General features: G+C 38.8%; 1 protein-coding gene and 1 pseudogene across 3 annotated transcripts; both read right to left on the bottom strand.

Moving 5' to 3' along the window:
• Window positions 1-370: 370 nt before the first annotated feature.
• LOC104609363 (endoglucanase 16-like) lies at window positions 371-2,258 on the bottom strand (annotated as a pseudogene). The gene is made up of 4 exons (XR_016076202.1): window positions 2,106-2,258; window positions 1,589-1,824; window positions 1,338-1,491; window positions 371-1,229 (listed from the first exon to the last, which is right to left on the bottom strand). The product of XR_016076202.1 is annotated as an endoglucanase 16-like (transcript).
• A 3,994-nt stretch (window positions 2,259-6,252) lies between these two features.
• Window positions 6,253-16,413, bottom strand: LOC104604497 (peroxidase 17-like). 2 transcript variants are annotated; one of them, XM_010268860.3, is made up of 4 exons: window positions 15,461-16,413; window positions 15,175-15,366; window positions 11,899-15,025; window positions 6,253-7,020 (listed from the first exon to the last, which is right to left on the bottom strand). In XM_010268860.3, exons 1-3 carry the CDS (start codon window positions 15,692-15,694, stop codon window positions 14,432-14,434), a joined length of 1,020 nt encoding a protein of 339 aa, XP_010267162.1. In that variant the 5' UTR covers window positions 15,695-16,413; the 3' UTR covers window positions 6,253-7,020; window positions 11,899-14,431. The 2 variants fall into 2 exon arrangements, with proteins under 2 accessions (XP_010267162.1, XP_088745034.1); XM_088888908.1 differs by having other exon boundaries at window positions 6,253-7,001.
• Between the last annotated feature and the right edge of the window lie 6,459 nt (window positions 16,414-22,872).

Raw genomic sequence — 22,872 nt, 5'->3', positions numbered from 1 at the left:
CATGAGGAACCCTGGTAGCCATGCTAGCCATTAACCAGGGCCGCCCCGCAAGGGGATGAAGGTCTAGGAGTGCCAAGGTTAGGCACCCAAGGAGGTCGACCACCCCTCCTCAAAGAGTACGTTAAGCTTTTGGTGGTCTGCCTGAAGATGACATCAGTTCTCCAAAAAATCTTACAGGCGAAAATGACAAGCATGTCCCTAACGTAAGCCTGCCAAGCGTAGGCAAGGCTAAGCCTGCTTTGAACCGTAACAACGTGTCACAATTTCACTGGAGGGCCAAATCTATCCTCATCATTAATCATTTTATTTTATTTAAAAAATAAAAACAAAATAATTAAAATTTACAATCTTATTAAAAAATATTCACATATTCAACATATTTTTAAAAATATCAATATATAGTAGATGTATGTGTACATATATACATATATAACGTATGCATACATACATATATTAGTGGAGATCCCGTGGGGTGAAGAATGCTCTCCCCGTCCCCGCTAATAGGGATGAAATTTCCCCATCTTCATCCCCACGAGGGGAAAATCATCCCCATCCCTGCCCCATTCGGAGTGGATCCCCATGGATATCTAAGAAATGAGAAAAATTGTCATCCCTACATGTTTTTATAAAAAAATAAAAGTAAATTTCAAAGACCCCCTGTACTTTATTTTGCAACAAAGACCCCTTATACCATAACCATGAGACAAAGACCCCCCCTTCATTAGCCTTCGTCCAAAAAGGCCGTTACAATATATTTTAGTCCCCATATTACCCTTCTAAAATCTATTCGGGGAAAAAACTATGTTCATCTTCCCCGACCTCAGATACCCGACGGCGGTAATCCCCTCTGCCTCAATTCTTTCACATTTCTCTCTCTCTCTCCCTCTCTCCCTCTCCCCCGATTTCTCTTCTTCCCCTTCCCCTTCCTCTGTTTTCCGTTCCTCTCGGCGATAGAGCCCTACACACTGCGGAAGAAGGGTTCTAAGGCCCAGGACGTAGAAGGCGCGATCAAGCACGCCAACGCCGCCAAGGAGGTCATCTGATCGGTTCCTCGCTGCTTACAACGTCCATCTGGCTGCTACACAGAAGAGGACAAGGAAAGACGACATGGATTGGTACGCGCTTCTCAACATCCCCCGATGCTACATTCGCATCTGCTTCGGTGGGTTGTTGCCGAACCCAACCATGTATGATCTCCCTAATGGGTTTTTCCCAAGCAAATAATCCATCTGCAATTAATTTCCAGAAGAAGAATTCAGTTAATCTGATCCGGGTTGGGCATGTTAGCGCGTGAGACTTCGAGAGAGGAGAGACCAAAGAGAGATTAACCTCATTACCTGTTTCCTGGTGAACGTCATGAGATCTTTACAGTCAAACTCTTTGCTCCCGCATGCCACCTTTTAGCAAGAACATCGCTGTAGACACTAAACAAGAAAGCAGTGCCTGTAACATATTGCGTGTGGGCTCCATCTCTGAAATGAATCAACCCACCTGAAAATTCAAATGCACTAGTATTAGCTGCTGCTTCAAGTGGATTAATTACGGTGGTGTGTGTTGATTAAGATACTCTGGGTAGCAAGGGACAAACCTGGAGTGAAGTAGACCTGCTTATAGGGGCTCTCAGGAAGCACAGAACATACAAAGCTGTCGGCCTGCTTCTTGAAGTTCTCTAGACTTTTCTCCCCTCCAAAATACAACTGCTGAGCTTTGAGATCCCACCTGAATTCAGCAACTTGCACTGATGGTTTCCTCTTGAATGTATTCTAAAAACACTGGCTTCATGGTAGCCATGTATAACCATGAAGCTGCCCACAGCAGCTCATCCTGCATTTTAACCCAATTATGTTGATGTTGAAAGAAAGACACACAGAAACAGACACCGAGAGATAAAGGGAGAGATTACATTTAGCCAGAATAAGAGCAATAGAATGGGCACTCTCCATCAAAGGTTCCTTTATGTGCTTTTGAAAACAGAAAGAGATGCACATCAATGACCAACAAGATAAAGAATAAAACAAGTCCAATTAATAAATTAAGTGGTTATTAAACCATATAAATTAAAAGAAACAACATCCCCCCATGATGAAATGTAGTTCTTGGATTACCACTTTTGCCTTGTTGAGGAATTTACGAGAATACGAACGATCTGTTTTCCTGAAAACAATGGATGAAGCAGCCAATGCTGCAGCTGTCTCAGCTGCAATTTCTGTACCAGGGGTGTTGCTGTCGATCTTTAGAAGTATTCTCGGGGAATCCATGTTTTCCGGTCGCACCCAACACCGGTGATCTTTAACTGGGTCTCCCACTTTTTCACCAAGAGCCAAAACGTTCCAATTCATCATAAATCTAATCGATCTGTTCCCCAGTGGATGGCGTCTTTTACATTGTGCAATTCCCCAGCTGCTTGTAATTCTGCACGATAAAAGATGGCACCCCAGGCTAGCGTTGTAATGGTGAAAGCCATGCGGAGACCATACTTGACATTGTCTCCTGCATCATAACAATCCCCAACAAGATCCACCTGAAAGCAAACAGAGAATCTGAATTCAGAAATTCCTTGAAATATCTGATTAATTACTTTTCTTTTGGGTGACTGAATGTCAGAGAGAGAGAGAGAACTGCATCAGCAAGTTTTCCATCTTCAAGCCCAGAGTCTCCTCTCCAACGAAGCCTACAATTTGAAGGGAACTTTCCTGACCTTTGAGCCTCGAACGCTGCACACGAGTTGTGGCGGTTATGGCTGAGAGGAACGGAAAAGAGAGGAAAGCGGGAAGAAGAAAGGGGAGGAGAGAAAGGGAAAGGGGAAGAAGAGAAATCGGGGGAGAGAAAGAAATGTGAAGGAATTTGAGGTAGAAGGGATTAGCCGCTGCTGTTCGTGTATCGCGAGGTTGGGGAAGATGAACAGTGTTTTTTCTTCCAATTGTCCTTGTTAGAAGGGTAGTATGAGGAATAAAAAATATTGTAATGGCTTTTTTTGGATGGAAGGCTAACGGAAGAGGGTTTTTGTCTCACGGTCATAATATAGGGGAGGTCTTTGTCGCAAAACAAAGTACAGGGGAGTCTTTGTCACAAATCCCATAGTGCAGGGGTCTTTGTAATTTACCCAAAATAATAATATAACAAATTTATAAAAATACAATATAAATAATATATTTATAAATAAATAAATAATATATATATCTATATTATTTATAACATATATCGGATCAGATAGGAGTGATCTGAATCCGATCCAATTTTTTATCATATTCTATTATCCAAAGAATCAAACAGGGGTGATCCAAATTCAACAAAATAAGATCAGATCATGATCCAATCCATCAACACCCCTATCCCATGTCATTATCTCATTGCAAAAGATATTTCTTCCAAAACATGGTTTCACATTATCCAAAAAAAATGAAAGTAAAACCATTTCATTTTAAACAGTTCAACCAAACAGAATGCAAGTCTCCATTACAAAACATACGTAGTGTTAACGTGACAGCATTTCGTTTTTTTTTTTCTTTTTTATAAATAACAGTGGTACCAAACACTAAGTTAGAATTCAAATTTGGAAGCAGAGGTAGAAAATAAGTTATTAATGCAGAAAGTTACCCCTTCTCTCATTATTGGTTCATAGGCATAATTCTTCACCAAAAGAAAGTATTAATCACATAATAAATTAACACTCAAGATTACCCTATAGGCCTCTAATTTATTATTTTCTTATAAAAGGAAATGAACAGATCGTGTAGTTCAATATTATAGTGGTAAAGTTGCTTCGAAATTCCTTAATTGTACCTGGAAGAGCTCTCTAAAAGCAGCATGTGGTCTTTTATTGCAACCTCCAATCAAAACAGACACTGATTTTTCAACCCTTAAGCTCAGTTTGGAAGAAGTATAAATACAAATATTTAGAATGTAAAACCTTATATTTTGTATTATCTTGTCTGTATTTGTATTGTATATTTATATTTGCACTTTTTCCAAACTGATCATCCAATAACAGATTTTACACCTGCTGCAATAGCATCACCATGCAAATTCATATAGCCTTCCTATTTATGGGTAAATTACAAAGACCCCCTTGTACTATGGGGTATGTGAAAAAGACCCCCCTATACTTTATTTTGCAAGAAAGACTTCCCTGTATTATGACAGTGAGACAAAGACTCCCTTCTATTAGCTTTCGGTTGAAATTCGTCCTTGTAATATTTTGTAATCCCCATACTACCTTGTAACAAGGACAATTGGAAGAAAAATATTGTTCATCTTCCCCAACTTCACGATACACACGAACAGCAATGATACCTCAGATTCCTTCACATTTCTCTCTCCCCCAATTTCTCTTCTTCCCCTTTCCCTTTCTCCTCTTTCATTAACACCCAGACTGCTTTAAACAACAGCAGCCCAATTCCAGGACCGTGAGCAAGAAGGTGATTCTCCTGCAACTGAAATTGAGGTAGTGATCTGCTGTCACCAACCATTTCTCAGCAGCAAAGTCGACGCCTGGGGCTAGAGGGCCAATTCCAGGACCGTGATCTGCTGTCACCATCCTGGAACCTAGAAGGCCACCCAAGATGGACAAGGCTGCTATATTGACTGATGCTGTTCGAATGGTTATTCAGTTGCGAAGTAAAGCCCAGAAGCTGAAGGAATCAAATGAGAGCTTACTGGAGAAGATCAAAGAGCTGAAGGTAAGCCTGGGGTTCAATTTGCTATTTCAATACCTCTTGTCATTACATTATGTGTTTTGTTTAGCACCCCATACTTTCCAAATTTGCAATTTGGCTATGGGCTCCTATTGGCTCCTGAACCTTATTTGGTTTGGTGAATTTAAATTTGCTGATATTTCAATATACTGGGTGACATTATACTGCATCTTTGTTTTTTGTTACACATTGTTGCTTTTTAATTTGGTAGGCTGAGAAGAATGAACTTCGTGACGAGAAACAGAGGCTGAAGACAGAAAGAGAAGCTGGAACAGCAAGTCAAAACTCTGAGTGCTCCACCAAGCTTCCTACCCAGGGGTTGCAATGTGGCAATTCATGCCACCCGCTGCAGTTGATACCTCACAAGATCATGTTCTCCGGCCCCCGGTTGCTTAAGATCTGTCTGCTTTCAATTTCCTGGAGAAATGTTCGATTATTCTTCTGTCTTTATTCCCACTACGCCAGTTTTGGTTAGATCTTGGAAGTCTGAATGACGTAGATTAGGAGGGTGATTACACACTGGAATTAATTTGTGAACTTCCATTTTATCGTTGCTTCATAATTGTAAAATTTCAATAATCAAATCTGGTAATTTATTTGAATTTCGGTCACATTTTAGTCCTCGTGTATTTTTTGTTAAACGTCTAATGTTAATCCTAGTCATTTCGTATAGCCTGTGAATGTGCAGAACCCGCGGAAGGAGCAACTTCAGTTGTGGTATGCATAAGAAATAGAAGAAATAAGAAGATATAAGAATAACTAAGATCTAGGGTACTAGGTAGAGAACTTCATCTCCTTAGTCCTTACTCCTTTGGTACAGCTAAAGGAGATAGTGATAAAGCGTCGCAGCTTGAAGAATTTAGCTCTGAAGGGAAAATGAAATTGTGGAGAACTTAGATTTGGTGGTCGTCGTCGTGGACTGCAACGTTTTTGATCGCTGCAAATCCATACATCCCCACTGCTATTTCCTCATTACCTCAGACCCAGGCGTCAACTTTGCTGCTGAGAAACAGTTGGTGACAGCAGATCACTACCTCAACTTCAGCCGTAGGAGAATCGCCTTCTTGCTCACGGTCCTGGAATTGGGCTGCTGTTATTGAAAGTAGAGAAAGGGGAAGGGGAAGAAGAGAAATCAGGAGAGAAAAGAGAGAGAAAAATGTAAAGGAATCTGAGGTACTACCGCTGTTCGTGTATCACGAGGTTGGGGAAGATGAACAGTGTTTTTCTCCTAATTATCTTTATTACAAGGGTAGTATAATAATTAAAAAATATTGTAACAGCAGATTTCAACAAAAAACTAACAGAAAAGGGTCTTTGTCACAGACCCCATAGTACAGGGGGGTCTTTATAATTTACCTTTATTTTAAATACAAAGTCACAAAGCACTCTGTTTTTGCTTTTGAAATTCATATCTGATGGGCAAACTCATTGAAAAAGCAGACAGTCATGGGGTGTATTTTATTGGACAGCCTTAGTTTTAATCCCTCGAGGAACATTTCATCAAAACGTTATTACGATGGCATCCTCCTATTAATGCTTCATCTGGGCTACCCTTAGCTACAATTAAAAGGCATTGCTATCCTTGATTTTTTTTTTGGGTGAATAACTGATAATATTTCATTAAAAATACAGAGAAAACAACAAGAAGGACAGGCACATACACATACAGGCTCCACTGTTAACAGAAACAAGAAAGGTAAAAGGAAAAAAACAGAAAAACACAAGCACACCATACTAACAAGTCCGATTACAAAAAGCCAGTCTATATTTACTACATTAGAGAGACAAAAAGGACTTGCAGAGCTGGATTTAAAAAGACCCCTGAATAGCCACATTTGGCCGCCACATGAGCTGTTTGATTTGCTTTCCTCGGAGAGAACTGAATCTTGTAATTCCTTCTAGATATGACTTTTTGGACATCCTTGCAACAAAAGATGGTATCTGGATCTTCATAACCTTCTGTAGCATTGATCATTTTAACGAGATAATCACAATCTGATTCAAAACAGAGGTCTGAAAGATTCATCCTATCTGCAAAAAGGATTGCTTCTAGAAGGGCTTGAGCTTCCGCTTTGAGAGGCGATGAAGCCTTAATTGGTCCAAAACCTGCACCCCAGCAGCAACTCTGATAGTCTCTAATTATGAAGCCAAAGGAAGCTTGGAGTTGCCTCCAAAAAACCACCATCAACATTGATTTTCATAAGCCCTTGACTTGGTGGTAACCAAAAAGAGTTCTTCTTGATCTGTCTAGTCTTGGAAGTGCCTTCTACTCTCTGCTGCCAGAAATGATATCTCTCCACTATTGACCTACAAATGAAGGAGATAACTACAAGAGGATTTCAATTTTCATTTTCAAAGTAATATGTATTCCTATCTTTCCAAATTCCCCATAACACTAAAGCAATTTCTGCTAATTTGTCCTGACGGGTCTTTCCTAGCTGGAGGAATATATTTATTAACCAATCTTTGAAAACTGAAAAATTTTGGCCATAGTTTGGATTGATGCCACAGCCCAAGCCCAACCAAATGCATCTTGGCTTATCACACAAGAGCAGAGCATATAGAATTGACTCAGTCTTTTCCACATCTTTCACAAGTACTAGAGTTTTTTAATCCTCTTTTAGCAACATTTTCTTTGACTGCTAGTCCATTGACATAGCATCTCCAAAGGAAATGTTTGATTTTTGGTTCAATTGAGAGACCCCAAACAAGTTTCCAAAATTTTTTTATTTTGTATTGATTCTTCATTATTTTCTAGATTTTCTTCTTGTATTTGTTTCGCAAGGAAGTAAGCAGACCTAACTGAGAATTTTCCATTCTTACTTCCTAGCCAAATTAATTTATCATCCCATGGGTTTGAAGGAATCTCCATTTCTATGATTTTTTGGGCAAATGCAGGGGAAATACAGGAATTTATCATTTCAATGTTCCAGCTTCTATTATCTTGATTAATTAAATCTTCGAAGTTTCTCACTATTTTTTTTTGCATTAGCCCCATTAATTTGAAACCATTTATGTTTGGAATCCATGGATCATCCCAAATTTTAATATTGGTGCCACTACCCACTTTCCAACAGATACTCTTTTCCAAAATTTTCCTTCCTTCCAAAATGCTCCTCCACCCCCATGAAGCCTGGCTTCTAAGCTTTGCATGGGCAAAAAGGTGCTCAGGATAATATTTTGCTTTTAGAACTCTTGCCCATAAGCTTGTGGTATCAGAACAAAGCCTCCATGCTAGTTTGGCAAGCATAGCAATGTTAAAAGCACTAGGATCTCTGAAACCTAACCCCCCATTTGATTTGTTTTTACAGATTTGATTCCAGTTTACCCATCTTATTTTTCTCCTATCTTCTTTATCTCCCCACTAGAAGGATTTTTGGCTTTTTGTTAAAGAGCTACAAATGCTCTTAGAGAGTAGGAAGCAAGACACGTAGTAGGTTGGGATTGCAGTCAAGACTGATTTTACAAGGACTTCTTTTCCTGCTTGAGATAGCAGAGATCCCCCCCAACCTTTGACTTTATTTGAGACCCTCTCAACAAGATATTCAAAAATCTGATTCTTTTTCCTACTATCAAGAGGATGAGATCCCAAATAGATAGATGGTTTGTCCACTTTTTTAAATTTTAGCACATTTGAAACCATCTTTTTCAATTTGGGGTGCGTGTTATTGCTATAGAAAACTTCAAATTTTTGGTAATTCACCCGTTGCCCAAAGGCTCTCTCAAAGAGGGGGATGGCTTCCAATAGAGTACTAGCCTCCTTAAAATTTGCTTTTGATGCCAGAGAATTCTTTTTGGGTCACGTTTTGTTTAATAATGGATGAGAAGACTTCTGAGCACAAGAGAAAGAGGTAAGGGGACAGAAGACCCCCCTGTTTTAAGCCCCTTTGAGGGCAAATTTTCTTTGAAGGGGAGCCATTTACTAAGACCTGGTAAGTAACTATGGAAACACAACTCATGATCCAAGGAATGAACTTATCCCCAAAGCCCATTTTCTCCATGGTTTGTTTCAGGAATTCCCATTCCACTCTGTCATAAGCTTTGCTCATGTCCAGTTTAATTGCCATGAAGCTAGTTTTTCCTTTTGTATGAGTCATGTAATGCATTACTTCATGAGCAATTAAAATGTTGTCAGAAATGGCTCCCTCAAGGATGAAGACACTTTGGTTTTCTAAGATAATATTCTTCAGAATTGGTTTCATCCTATTTACTAAAATTTTTGCAATTATCTTGTAAACAGTATTGCAAAGACTAATTTTAGCAGAGATAGCAGAGATCCCCCCCAACCTTTGACTTTATTTGAGACCCTCTCAACAAGATATTCAAAAATCTGATTCTTTTTCCTACTATCAAGAGGATGAGATCCCAAATAGATAGATGGTTTGTCCACTTTTTTAAATTTTAGCACATTTGAAACCATCTTTTTCAATTTGGGGTGCGTGTTATTGCTATAGAAAACTTCAAATTTTTGGTAATTCACCCGTTGCCCAGAGGCTCTCTCAAAGAGGGGGATGGCTTCCAATAGAGTACTAGCCTCCTTAAAATTTGCTTTTGATGCCAGAGAATTCTTTTTGGGTCACGTTTTGTTTAATAATGGATGAGAAGACTTCTGAGCACAAGAGAAAGAGGTAAGGGGATAGAAGACCCCCCTGTTTTAAGCCCCTTTGAGGGCAAATTTTCTTTGAAGGGGAGCCATTTACTAAGACCTGGTAAGTAACTATGGAAACACAACTCATGATCCAAGGAATGAACTTATCCCCAAAGCCCATTTTCTCCATGGTTTGTTTCAGGAATTCCCATTCCACTCTGTCATAAGCTTTGCTCATGTCCAGTTTAATTGCCATGAAGCTAGTTTTTCCTTTTGTATGAGTCATGTAATGCATTACTTCATGAGCAATTAAAATGTTGTCAGAAATGGCTCCCTCAAGGATGAAGACACTTTGGTTTTCTAAGATAATATTCTTCAGAATTGGTTTCATCCTATTTACTAAAATTTTTGCAATTATCTTGTAAACAGTATTGCAAAGACTAATTGGCCTGAATAATTGTCAAAAAAAAAAAAGACTAATTGGCCTGAATTGGGATGCATTTTCTGGATTTTTTATTTTAGGGATTAGAGCTATAAAGGTTGAGTTGAGGCTTCTACTCATCTCACCTATGCTAAAGAACCTTCTAACATCCCTTACCACATCCTCCTTCACTAACTCCCAAAAATATTAGAAAAAGAAGTTTGAGAATCCATCTGGCCCCGAAGCTTTCCTGGGGGCCATTTGGAACAAGGATTCTTTAATCTCTTCTTCTGATACCTCCTTTTCAAGGCTTTCATTGGTTTCTTCATTTATTACTGGTTGGATTCCTTGCATGGCTATTCCAATTTTTATGGGACAAGAGGATGTATAAATTTGTTGGAAATTATTTTCCATGATTTTTTTTTATATTTTCTTGTCCCTCAATCCACTCTCCAATTTCATTTTTTAGCTTTAAAATCCTATTTTTTGCTCTTCTTCTGATTGTTTGGTTATGGAAAAACCTTGTATTCCTATCACCAAAGTTAATCCAATTTACCCTAACTTTCTGAGCCCACATGATTTCTTCCCTTCTTATCCATTCATCTAAATTCTTTTCAATTTGATTGATCTTTTCTTGGTCATAATTTGACCCTTTCATTTCTCTCTCCATAGTAAGCTCTCCTCTGAGGCTTTCAAGCCACCATTGAACCTTCCCAAATTCTTTTTTGTTCCAATTCCTTAGAATCCTACTTAAATCTCAACATTTTTTTTGAACAATGAACTCAGTTTGGTTGCTTTGCTTTTCAGTCCAAGCTTCCTTAATAACCTTTGCACAGTTTGAATGAGTAAGCCACATTTCTTCAAACCTGAATGGCTTCCTGATTTTGAAAGATATTGGGTTGGTGTCTAGGCATATTTGGAAGGTGATCAGAACCATGGTTTGTAAGGACAATAACTTTTGCATCAGGGAAATTTTCTTTTCACTCTAAGTTACATAGTCCCCTGTCTAATTTTTCTTTTATATTTGCTTCCTTGTCCCTTTTATTATTCCAAGTATATTTCGGCCCTGAACTCAGGGTTTCTTCTAAACCCTAGTCATGCATGATAACTCTGTTTCTCCTAACTTCACCAACCCTAATTGCTTTTCCCCCTACTTTATCATCCAAGTTAAATAGCATATTAAAATCACCAATACAACACCAAGACCCCCTTGTTCTATCAGCTAAGTAATTTGTTTTTTCAATGAATTGCATTCTTTTACTCCTTTCAGGCTCTCCACATATGAAGGTACAGTTCCACTCTTTATTATTGCTTTCTTCAGTTATTTTGGTGTGAATTAGGTTTTTATCTGCTGGTAAGACTTGGATATTTAGACTTTCATCCTAGAATAGAGCTAGATTTCCTGCTAAGCCCCTGGCATCAACACCCCAACAGTTCTAATTCTTGCAGCATTTAAACAGATTCTTACAATCTAGTAGACTGCATTTAGTTTCACAAAGGAAGATAATTTGAGCTTTATTCTTTCTCTAGGCCTCTTTTGCTGATCGAACTGTCAAAGGGGAACCCACTCCCTGGTACTTCCAGCAGAGGAATTTCGTTTTCACAGAGGAAGTTGTTCTGGGTCAACTCCCGCAAGCCCAAACAATTTCACATTTTTTAAGCAGTTAAAACCTAAGATTTTTTTGAAAATTTTTGGTGTTCTTTTCTCTTATTTTTGATTTTACATTTTCTTTCCAATGATGGGAAAATTTTTTTATCCCTAGCTCCATTAATTTTATTTCTCCTATTCTCAGATTTATTGTTTCTGCCATTTTTCTTCTTGTTTTGACTTTGTAAAAAGTTCTTTAAATTTATTCTCCACAGATTACTTTTTCTTTCTAATCCTTTTCTTCTTATGCTCATCTTATTACTGCATCTTCTTTTCAAAAGTTGTTCTCCTATTTCTTTTCTTTCTGTGCTCATCTTATAACTGTTTTCTCTTTTTGAGATATGTTCATCTTTTTTTTTTCCTTTTTTCTTCTGTTTACATTTTTTCCTTCCATTTTCTTTCTTTCGTTTGAAACATACATATGGTTTTGGTTAGGAGAGATCTTTGTTGTACCAAAAAGTGAATTTGAAATTTTCAACATATCTACTGACTGATCATCATAGTAAGAGAAATGTAGCACATTATCTTTTTCCTGGGTTCGACATACCTGTTCACAGTTCGCCGTCCAGATCTAGTTTGTAGTCATTGGTGTTTGCTGGTCAATATCCCTCTTGAACTAGCTGAGGATCTCCCCTTCTATGCCTTCCAGCCCATGTTCTTTGTCCTCTTGATCTTTCTTTCTGCGCTTTGCTCCTTCTTCTTCTTTTTCTTCCATATTCGGCGGTCTGCTCCTCTTTTCTCTACTGGTTTTGCGAACAGATGAGGTGCTAGGGCATTTTCCCCCTTTTTTGATGCGGGTTTAGATCCGGTTTAGTCGGGTCAACCTGCTTGCCCATACCCATCTCGTCCTCCCTTATTTCTTATTATGTTTCTGTTGTCTGCTCCTCCTGAAACTGTATCTCCAGCCTCATACGAAACCTCTGGTTTCCCTTTTGTTAATTCTCCAAAATAGGAAAACTGCTTTTCTTTCTTCTCTACGCCACCATCCTCCTCCCTATCCATATCAGGTAAGACGTGTAAGGTTAGACACATCTTTCCTTTTCTGTTGATTTCAGGACTCAGCTCCATCTTGTTTCTTGCAAAGTATCCTGGAAGGGAAAAACTTCCTCGGCTGGGATTGAGGTTTCTTCTACTCCACGCCTCATCACCTCTACTCGAGCTTCCTCTCCGGAAAAAGGTTGCCGGTGACAGAATGACGTTGAGATTCCAGCGAACTCCTTCCATGATTGCCTTCCCATCTTTGCCAAGATCTTTAGAAAACAGTCTTCTTCTAACTAGAGTTCTGGTGCTTGTTTGAATTTCTGTTCCATCTTCCTTTGCTTCACCGGTTTCAGTTCTAGCTTCGCCCTCAGCTACCAATCTGGTTTAAGGAGTCTCATTTCTTGGCTTCATCAAGGTTACTTCTCTTTTTTGTGCTTCTTCGTACTGAATCTGAGTCTCTGTTTTCTTCTCCCTTTGATCTTTCCTCTTTTTTTCAAGATTTAAGAAACGGTGATCTTCTTGCCCAACTCTAGCTCTCAACCATGGACCATAGCCAGTCAACACTTTAGACGCATCCAAACTTTGTTCATCCAACTTTAAAATTAACATTTCTATTGATTTGGTATTATCCAAATCCTCAAAGCACCCTCTTTCCATATCTCCAAGCCTTTCACATTTGTAGCAGAAGATTGGTAGATTCTCATATTGGAAAGGAAACCATTTCTCCTTTCCATCTTCTAGAGTTCTTTAGCACCCAAATTAATGGTTTCCTGATATCAACCCTCACTCTAACCCTCAACCCCATGTTCCACTCTTCTTTCTTTTTCTTCCTTCTGTCTTCTTCAGGCCTTGTTTCCAGCACTTCCCATGCTTCCTGCGCCAATAAAGTTCCAGTTTCTTTAGTTCTATACCCTATGGGGATGTCTAGTATTCTTACCCACAGATTGATAGTGTTCAACTGCACTTAAGATGGTAATATATCATCTGGGTATTCTTTCAAAATAAGAGAATATTATTTCACCATCCATAGCTCATCCCTCAACACTTGTTTCCCGTCATTTTCTCTGGTAAAGAAAATCCATAGCAAATTCTCACTTGCTCTTTCAAAAAATATCTCTCCCTTAACCCCCACCACATATTCTTGATTTCCTCTATAACGCCTGAAACGTTTAATAGTTTATGTGAGAGCTCCTTTGCTCTTCTCTGGGTTCTTGATCAGTCCATACTTAACCTCCATTTCTGTCTCCTCCCACGCAGATTCGTCACAGAAAGTAAAAAACAAACACAAAAAACAGTTCCAGAGGATCTCGATCACTTGCTCACTTCCTCTCAAGTCGTCTTACAAATTAATGGGGGCATAAACCACTCCAATTGAATTGCCACGTGGATGTGACGTAAGCAACACTTGGCCGAGCTATTCAGAATGGGTAACATGGAGGACAGTATGGCACATGACCAATCACCGTGGATCCGAGGATGACTATGGTGAACGCCACGGAGGAAGAACACGTGGCAAAATGCTGACCCAGTCCAACCTCCTTCCTGCAATAAGTATGAAACCAACTCCCGGAATCTCAAGACACCACGTGTCCCACAAAGTGAAGTGTATAACTCCCTCGCAGGTATTTTAATAAGGACATGCCAATCTCATTCTCGATTGACTATTTGACTTGAGCGTCGAAATCGGAATGCTCCTCTTCCTTTCCCTTCCTGTTAATCCACCTCAACTCGAACATCATCACAAATATATATCCCCATCCACCAACCATTCAATCGTTTTGAAGATGTCATTTTGACGATGAGAACCTACAGTATCGCGATATCGTAATCAAGAAGATTTGACGGAGAAAATTGATTGATAAACACTTGAATAAAGTATAAGCAACAGAAAAAACCAATTCGTAACCCATTATTTACTCATTGTCTGCCCTTTTTAGTGTTTTTTACCACGCCAAATTCCTTCGATTTCTTTAATAATATTTAGGCAATAGCTTACAAAAACAATACATTTCCGTCCTTAATTTACTGACTTTGGGTATACGCAATCTCCTTTAATAACTTACTTTCCCATTCCTCCCACCTCCTATCTCGATCAAGAGTCACTTAAGCAAGGCATGAAGAGGCGGGCTGTTGACCTTCCGGCAGTTCTTCCGGACCTCCCCCGGTCGGCCCGACTGTAGGTCACCCATCTTTATCATCCCCTCCACGAAGGCCGCGAAGAACACCTCTTGGTCCCGGCTAAAATGTTGGACATATTCTCGAGTTCGAGCATCCAACGAGAAAAGTGTCTGATCGGAATTTAGAAAGCCTCTCAAGGAGACTAAATCCTTGAAGTACTGGTTATCAAATACGTAGGGAGTTGCGTCAAGGTCTCCTGTCACGTTGCCGTCTCCCCCCAGTGGACAGAGCCGGTCCAGCTTCTCTCTGTATTCAGGGTCCATGGCCGGGTCAGGCCTGCCCGTTCCCGACTGGTTGTACAGGCGAAACACGATAGAGAAGCATCGTCCGTTGCCGATGGAGTGAGACCCCGACAGGGCTACCAGGTCCTGTACAGAGAGATTAAACTGGCTGAACAGATCGATGAGGTAACTAGCGTTTGATCTCGGGCTCGGCATGATCCTGTTAGCGTCTTCCTGGCTGGCCGTTAGGCTATCTAGTCTTCCCAGCTTGACTTCCCAATTGGGTCCTCCACTCTGCAACACCAAAATAAAAAATCCCGGCTCGGCTCGTAAAGAAATTACAAAAAGGAAAGTAAAACCTAAAACAATCAGTACTAGAATATTGAGTTCTTGCAGCTGGTAACTGAAATAATTCGAGTTAATTATGGGTGTGTTACTGTTACCAATACAACGGCATCTCTTGCAGCCATGATTATGATATCTGCGCAAGAAACGACGCCCGGACAGGCCTGCTCTAAGGCTGCCTTGGCCCCATCGATGACTTCGTAGGATCTCAGCGAGTTTATATTAGAAAGAGAGAGTTTCTCGCCAAGCATATCGGGTGTGTCATCCAGTAAGAGAGACGCATCGCAGCCCTGAATTTGAGTGGTTGTAGATTAGTGAAAATGAAAAAAGGAAGAAGAAAAGGCAGTTGACTTCTAATAATATAGCGAGAGCCGTGAGAGATACATTAACAAAGCAGTCATGGAACTGCAAGCGCATGACCGAGGCAGCATTTCTGATTTCTCTCTTCATGGTTTTCGCCATTACATCCCTTACTATCGATTCGGCTGCCGGGCACGTCTCAGCGTAAAAACCAGGCCTCAATTGGGTGGCTGCTGCTGCAGCAGCAGTGATGGCGGTCTTTTGGAAGAGGAGGAAGAAGGAGATGTGAAGGAGTGAGATGAAAAACGCAGACATCATCTCGATCTCGTAGCTAGTCGTGGTTGAGTTGGGGGTACTGTTCTGTTCTGCTCTGGTTGGCGTTTGTGGATAATAGGCTTATTTGTATTTATGATGAAGAATTGGATGGATGGGCTCATGGGCATAGGCATGATAACACCGCATTAGATTAGATTTTGATGAGATTCTTAAATGCGCCGGTTTCGTCGTGTCAGCCATGAACCAAATTTGTTATCTCGCTTGGGGAATGGGGGCAAGAATGAGAGACCCATCCAATCAAAGTGCAAGCTAAAGTGAAGAAAAAGCATTCTAGAGTCTAGACACTGTGGTGTGGACGAATGACGATCCCTTGAGACTTGAGGAGACTTGAGAGTTATTACTAGTATTATATTTATATCCTCCCTTGAAGTTGAGACACCCACTAAAGTGAAATTGTCTCCCTAAATAGATATTGGCTATGGCTAGGCTGGTGCGGGTAGTTAGGTCCATTCATCCCTTGGCTCTTTGTGGGCCCGTATTGGATATAGTTGTATGTAGTCGGACGGCTCTCCAAGCATCCCATATGTCCCATTATTCGGTGCATGTGGGTCCTGTGGACCATCAATACAGCAAACGACGTAGGAGACAAAATGTAATGCTAGCCTTGAAGTCGAGAGGTGCTGATGAATGTATATGGAAAGGACTGAGTAAGGACTCTGCATCCTTTCCATCTTGTTCGTTGTCTTAAAATAGCTCTAGTGGATCAGTTGGTGGGGGCCTTTCTGCGACCCAAGATAAAACTGAATTTTGGGCGGGTGGTCTTCATCCCTTTTATTGTCCCAATTCCGTAATTCCGTAAGCTTGTGTTTGGTTTTAAGGAAAAAGTAAAAAAATCATACAAGATTTCCCCTGCCTTTCCCTTCCTTTTTCTTTCAAATTAAACATAGCCTAAGAATTTCAAAATCCTTGGCTTGGAAGCGCAATACCAATGTGTCTCATATATAATGTTCCGAATGCCTTGTATATCACGGATTTGGAAGATTTCCATACAAGAAAAATGAAAATCTGTTGCCATATTTTCACATCACATCAATTTCTGACGATGGTCTTAATCATATTTGACCTTGGAGGCACTAAAATAAATAAGTCCAATATAGCACAAACCCACAATAGAAAGATGTGTGAGCAAGCCCATAAACCTGAATTAATTAATCAAACACCCACAATGTTCCGAGATTTGTCTCATTCTTTTAAAGGAAATTAACCTCCCAACCGGAACCACCTATATTGTCTATTTATATGTAGTGGGCCGATATCCGATATGGAGAAATTATTTCGGTCCAAAAGTGGGGTGGTGGTCCAGCTGGCATCATCTTGGTCACTTCAATTTCTCCGTCAGTTGGGTTGGGCTATCTTGATGACGGGGACCAACTAGGTGAAGTAAACCCAGACATTTAATGCAGGTTTTAGACGTAAGCCAGGACTCCTGAGGAATCGCAGTCGATCCTCATAATCACCAAATACAGTGTATATTTTGCTCTAATAGACGGATTGTGATGAGCTGGATCCCGGATAGCGATTTCATTTATAGAGTGTGAGTCTATGATAGAAGCAGAGCGAGGCTGAAACTGAATGAATACTTGAAGAGCGACTAGCATCTCTGCTAGGAAACTCTGAAGTGATGTGATATGGGTAGACGATAGTCGGTTAAGAAGATGGTAAATCCAGGCCCGGCCCTAAATTTTGGGCTTAAGGCCCGAGCCTGAGATTAAGCCCGATTTTTTCAGTCCAAGTCCAGTCCGTTATGTAAATTAATGCATTCGAGTTAGGCTCGGGCCTGGGTCAGTCTCTGGTTGGTTAATGAACCCACTATATATATATATATATATATATATATATATATATATATATATATATATATATTTATGTATGTATATAAATATGTATACAAAATATCTATATAAATATATATGTAAATATGTATGCAACATTTATATATATACACATATATATGTATAAATGTATATAATTGGGCCGGGCTCAGACCGGGTTCGAGCTATCTGAGGGTTAGGCCTAAGTCCAACCTGAAAAATAAAAAAGCCCGACTTCTTAGGCCTGAGTCCAGCCTGTGTAAAATTTCAAGTTGGATTGGTTCATTCTCAGGGTTAACTTTGGCTGTTGAGATAATTTTTGGGCTGGGCATGTTCTGGACAGTTCACCTATTTACGCCCATACTTTGGTTTTTAATAAAAATAAATTAATATATAATTACTAATTTACCCATTCTCATGATAATGTGGCATTCCCATAAATTCTTTCAACAGCATAGACTATTGGCCCCCAACAGTCCAAGTTTTTTCTCATTCTCAGGCTGGGCCCGCCCAAGTTGCACCCTAGGTGGGCCATCTATGTGACTCAGTGTCATGCTCACCTATTCACTACTAAATTGCCATTCAATTCAGATTCAGGGAACGAAGAGCCTCTTCCTTTTTGAAATTTCTATATCAAGATCCCTACTAAGAGGTTACATTATGTCTTGTCTTTGGAATAGGCCCCATTCAAGCTCTGAATGAACTCATTCAAAATATTAACTGGATCTTCTCTGTACACAAGGTTAAAGCATGTTTATATTCTTATGAAACCCAGTTTTTTTGGTATTATTCATTGTTGACATCTTTATAGGAATCGTTACTCTTTTAAGTGAATAGTATTTAACATCACAACTACAGCTCTTTCTTTACAAAGATGATAATAGAAGGATTCAAAATTATACCACCCCTGGAACAATTTATTCAATACACCAACAGTTGGTTTTTGAAACCGAGTCGAGTAAAAAGGATGTGGCTTCAATGACACTCTTGACTTCTCGGGCACCTTTTTCCATTAAAGATAAGATCGAAGCAGCAAGTGTCTGTAGACCAGTGCACCTGCCTTGGTTTTGCTACCAGATATTTTTTATTGGGTTTGCAGCTGATGAACTAAGTCCTACATTATGACTGCTGATTATTTTAATTTTTTGAACTATAGAACCTAGTTGTTTGTTTGGACAGGTTTGCTGAACTTACAATAATATGAATTGTTGATTCGCCATCAGATAGTAAAACGATTATATTTTTCGGTTGATTTTAAATTTATATTTATTTTTTAAGATTTTTGCAAAAATATTAACGAAGTATATCAAATTGGAAAATTCAATCACGTTAACAAAATAATGTCCAAATAAGTGAATGGAAAACAAAATAAGTCTTGTTGGACATGATTACCCCTTATTAAAAGAGAACATACAAGGCATTCATTCCTTCAACCCTTAACCTCAGTCCTTCCTTTGCCATACAACTCAGTAAGAAAAAATATATATACAAAACAAAGAGAACCCTCAACCCTTCTTCCACACAATACATTAAGAACATAGAGAAAACTTTGAGAATTTATCCTACCACACCGTGTGATTGGCATTTTGGGAGAGATGAGTTTTCAGCCTTGAGAGATTAAACGGAGGTTTGGTTTCAAGTTGTTCAGAGTTACTATATTGTTTTTGACCCATTTTGTCCAAAAGAAATTGGTTTCTTCCCCAATCGCTGATTTGGCTATTACTTCATAAATATCATCGATTTTGTCATTTTAACAAATTTTGTTATTTTTTCTGCAAAAGTCCTTATTTTTATCATTAATAAAAGTAATTATTTTTTGTCACATTTATTTTTCATTAATATTAATTGTTAATTGATATATGATTCAATAAAATAATGAGAGTTAATACCTAACGCTGCGTTTGAAAACAAAAAAAAAAACAAAACAAAACCGAACGACTCTTCCTGAGCTATAGTAACAGCCTGAGTCATAATAAGAAAACTCAGTGGTTGTAAACCCAAACTGTTCAATTTCAATTTGAGATGAACAGGAAACCCCAAAAAAATAACAATCATCAATCTGAGATGAACAAGAAACCCCAAAAAATGATGATCTAAGATTTGATGTACATTGGCTAGAAAAATACACATAGAAAAAAAAAGTCAAAAAACATTGAAACGATTAACAAAGTTGAATAAGTGGGTTGACTCTAGCATTTCTGTAGCCCCAGCCAACCAGTCTCTATCACCTATTTTGATCTAATCCTAGAGGTCTAAATCGGGTCATGCTGGGATACTTCGGGGGATCGGCTTAGCACAGTCCACAGCCCAAGCCCACATGGGCCCATGTCATGCTGTAGGCCAGGCTAGTCAGCGGGTTGAGCCTTGGACCAAGTTGGGCTACAGACAAGACCAAGCTGAGCTGCATACAAGGCCAAGCCATGAGATGTATACTTTTTTAAAAAATAAAAATTTAAAGTAAATTAACAAATTAGACTAAAAATTAAAAAAAGCCTTAAAATTTAATTTTATATAAATTTTGATGTATACAATTGTTTATATATACAATAATAAAATTAAAAATAAAGTTATATATATATATATATTAATATGTTATATATTTTATATTATTATATATGTGTGTGTGTGTGTGTTGTGCCGGCATGCGGGCCACAGGTGGCACGACAACACAATCATGTTGTGCCATGCCAACCCATGGACCTGAAACCCCAAACTCGGCATGACCCGGTTTACACCTCTATCTAATCCCCTCTTCTTTATTGTTCTGCTTCCTTGAAAAGAGAGGATTCATTGTTGGATTGCTTACATTCTAGAGTTTACATGTCTACTTTTGTTTAATCCAATACATAGCTGGATTCTTTATTTGAAAACTAATGATCAAATAAAGACAATTTAGTCCCTTAAGAGTCTTATGGGTTGGAGTTGATGTTTGAAAGGTCAATACGATATGTATAAGTTGTTTTTGAAAGCTTAGGGTATATGTAAGTAGACGTTCCAACTTTTGTAGCGCAGAGAAGAATAAAAAGATAGAGAGGAAGAAGGAAAGGAAGAAAAATTAGAAGAAAAAGAGAGGAGAGAATGGCATGCTTTGAAATTTTAATAAACAGTTAAGGACAATTTAGTCCCTAAGTCTTATCAGTTGGAGTTTATGTTTGAAAGGTCAATATGATATGTATAAGTTGTTTTCGAAAGCTTAGGATATATATAAATAGTTTCTCAAATGTACAAAGTATATATAAGTAAATAACCCATAATTGTGTTCCTAATTCAACTACCGTGCATTCACTAATATTGTTAGCACGCTAACTCTAGATCACAATTAATAACGTTTCTTTTGTTCACATTTCACAAAATGTATTTTTAAATTTAACAATCATCTTTTACTGCATGGTGCAGCAAACGCAACATAGACTTTGCCTTTTATTCTCTCCAAAGTGAGATCTTAGGTAATCTGGAGATTCTTAGACTTGTGTTGTCCAATCTATATCATCATCAAGCCTTATCTCAACTATAAGGGGTGGGAAGTCGGCTACGTGAATCCTGTTTTACCATTCCATTTTGCTTAAAGCCGTATCCATGTAATGTTGTGATCTTCAGCCATTCCAAAGTAGCCATTAAGCATACAGGCCTAGTGTAATGTTTTATCTCATAGTGGATTTTTTTCAAAAATTAAAAAACCATTACCCAATTAGTCCCAGCTATTTGAAGTTTTTGGAGGGATAGAAGGGACACAGCCCTAACCTTTGGCATATTTTTGCATAAAGTGGCTGCTCTCAAATTTGAACCCATGTGTCACACCTATCAACCAATTTCTCAAAATATAAAAATCGTTGCTGGTCTGCTCTCACACCACATCTTAGCGAAAGGGGCGCCCTCCCCTTTCGCTAAATGGAATCTTACTATTCAACACTGTAGTTGAACAGCTCTCCCTGTCTCTCACAAATGTATGTCTCATTCTTCTCACCATTTTTCCCTTTTGTCTCAAGCAGTTTGTACATATACCCATTGCATGACAGACACGTATCAAGATTTTTCTTTCTTTCCATCCCCTCTTTAGATTAGTCTCATTCTTCTCACCAGTTTTATTTTTTGTCTCAAGCAGTTCATACGTATACCCATTGCATGACAAACACGTATCGAGATTTTTCTTTCTTTCCATCCCTTAATCCCCCTACTTTTCTCTCTCCCTCCGTATCGTCACCGCCCCTCAGAGCGGTAGATAAGACCATCCCCTCTTCCCCATGTTTTTCCAAAGACTGTGGGTCTGTTCGTTTCCTCTTAACTCTTGTCTCTTAAGAGGAATCTTTTAACTTTAAGAGAAAAAGGGTTGTTCATTTCCTCTTATCTCTTATCTCTTAAAGTGCAATCATACAAATTTTTATTTTCCAATGATATCCCCAAAAAGACAAACAAAAACTCTAATATATAGGGTCAAAATAGATATTTGATCATTTTCAGAATTCGGAATTCAGAGTTCAGAACAACATTATCTACATTCAAGTTTAGAAGAAAGAAAAATTCACCAATACCAATATACCTTTTAATGTAATTATTGCATTTTTAGATGTCAGACTTCAGAGCAAACGAATAGGCCCTGAGATTGAGATGGGACGTAGAATGACCGACAATATGCGTTATAAGTTGTCTCTCTCATGAAGATGTATCGACAATGGCATCGCCTCTCCATAGGTGTAGAATGTCGTCGACATGGTGAAGGCGAAGAATCCCAGTTGCTCTTGGATGCCGAGAGTTGTCTACATGCCAGAATGTGGTAGCCAAGATGATACCAGTTACCAAAACTGTTCCTAAACGGACCCCAACCATTTGGACCTGAGCTCCTGCAGCAATATGGAATTGATCTTCTTCTTGTTCTGATACAGGTTAGTTGCTCCAAGGGTTTTATTTTGTGCTAAGAGGCTTTAATTGGTCCCTTCAATTAAATAGATAATAGAGTTCATACTTTTTATTATTTTACTCCTCTTTTGTCGAGCAGATCTATGGATCTAGTATGAATGGTCTAGTTCGCCACAAATGTTTCTCGGTTATTGGAAAATTGATGTATTTTAGCACAGCTAGCAGATATGATTCAGTCTTTACTAAATGTAACAAACATATCAAGGTACTTGCATTATTTTACTCTTTCTTGCATTGATTTATGCTTTATGCAAATATTATTCAATTTATTTTTTTTTGTCATGCATATTTAAGAAGTTTATTTTTTAATTGGTTATCTATTGTTTGATCTCCCAGTTTCTTAGCTAGTGTTTTAGCATGGAAAGATCCACAAGTATTGATATTCCTGCCCTTCAGATAGCAGAGATTCTTATGGAAAAGCTTCCTGAAACATTT

Source organism: Nelumbo nucifera, chromosome 5, assembly GCF_055504915.1.
Source record: "Nelumbo nucifera cultivar China Antique chromosome 5, China Antique-T2T, whole genome shotgun sequence".
Classification (NCBI taxonomy): Eukaryota; Viridiplantae; Streptophyta; class Magnoliopsida; order Proteales; family Nelumbonaceae; genus Nelumbo; species Nelumbo nucifera.
This window is presented reverse-complemented; position numbering and strand designations above follow the sequence as displayed.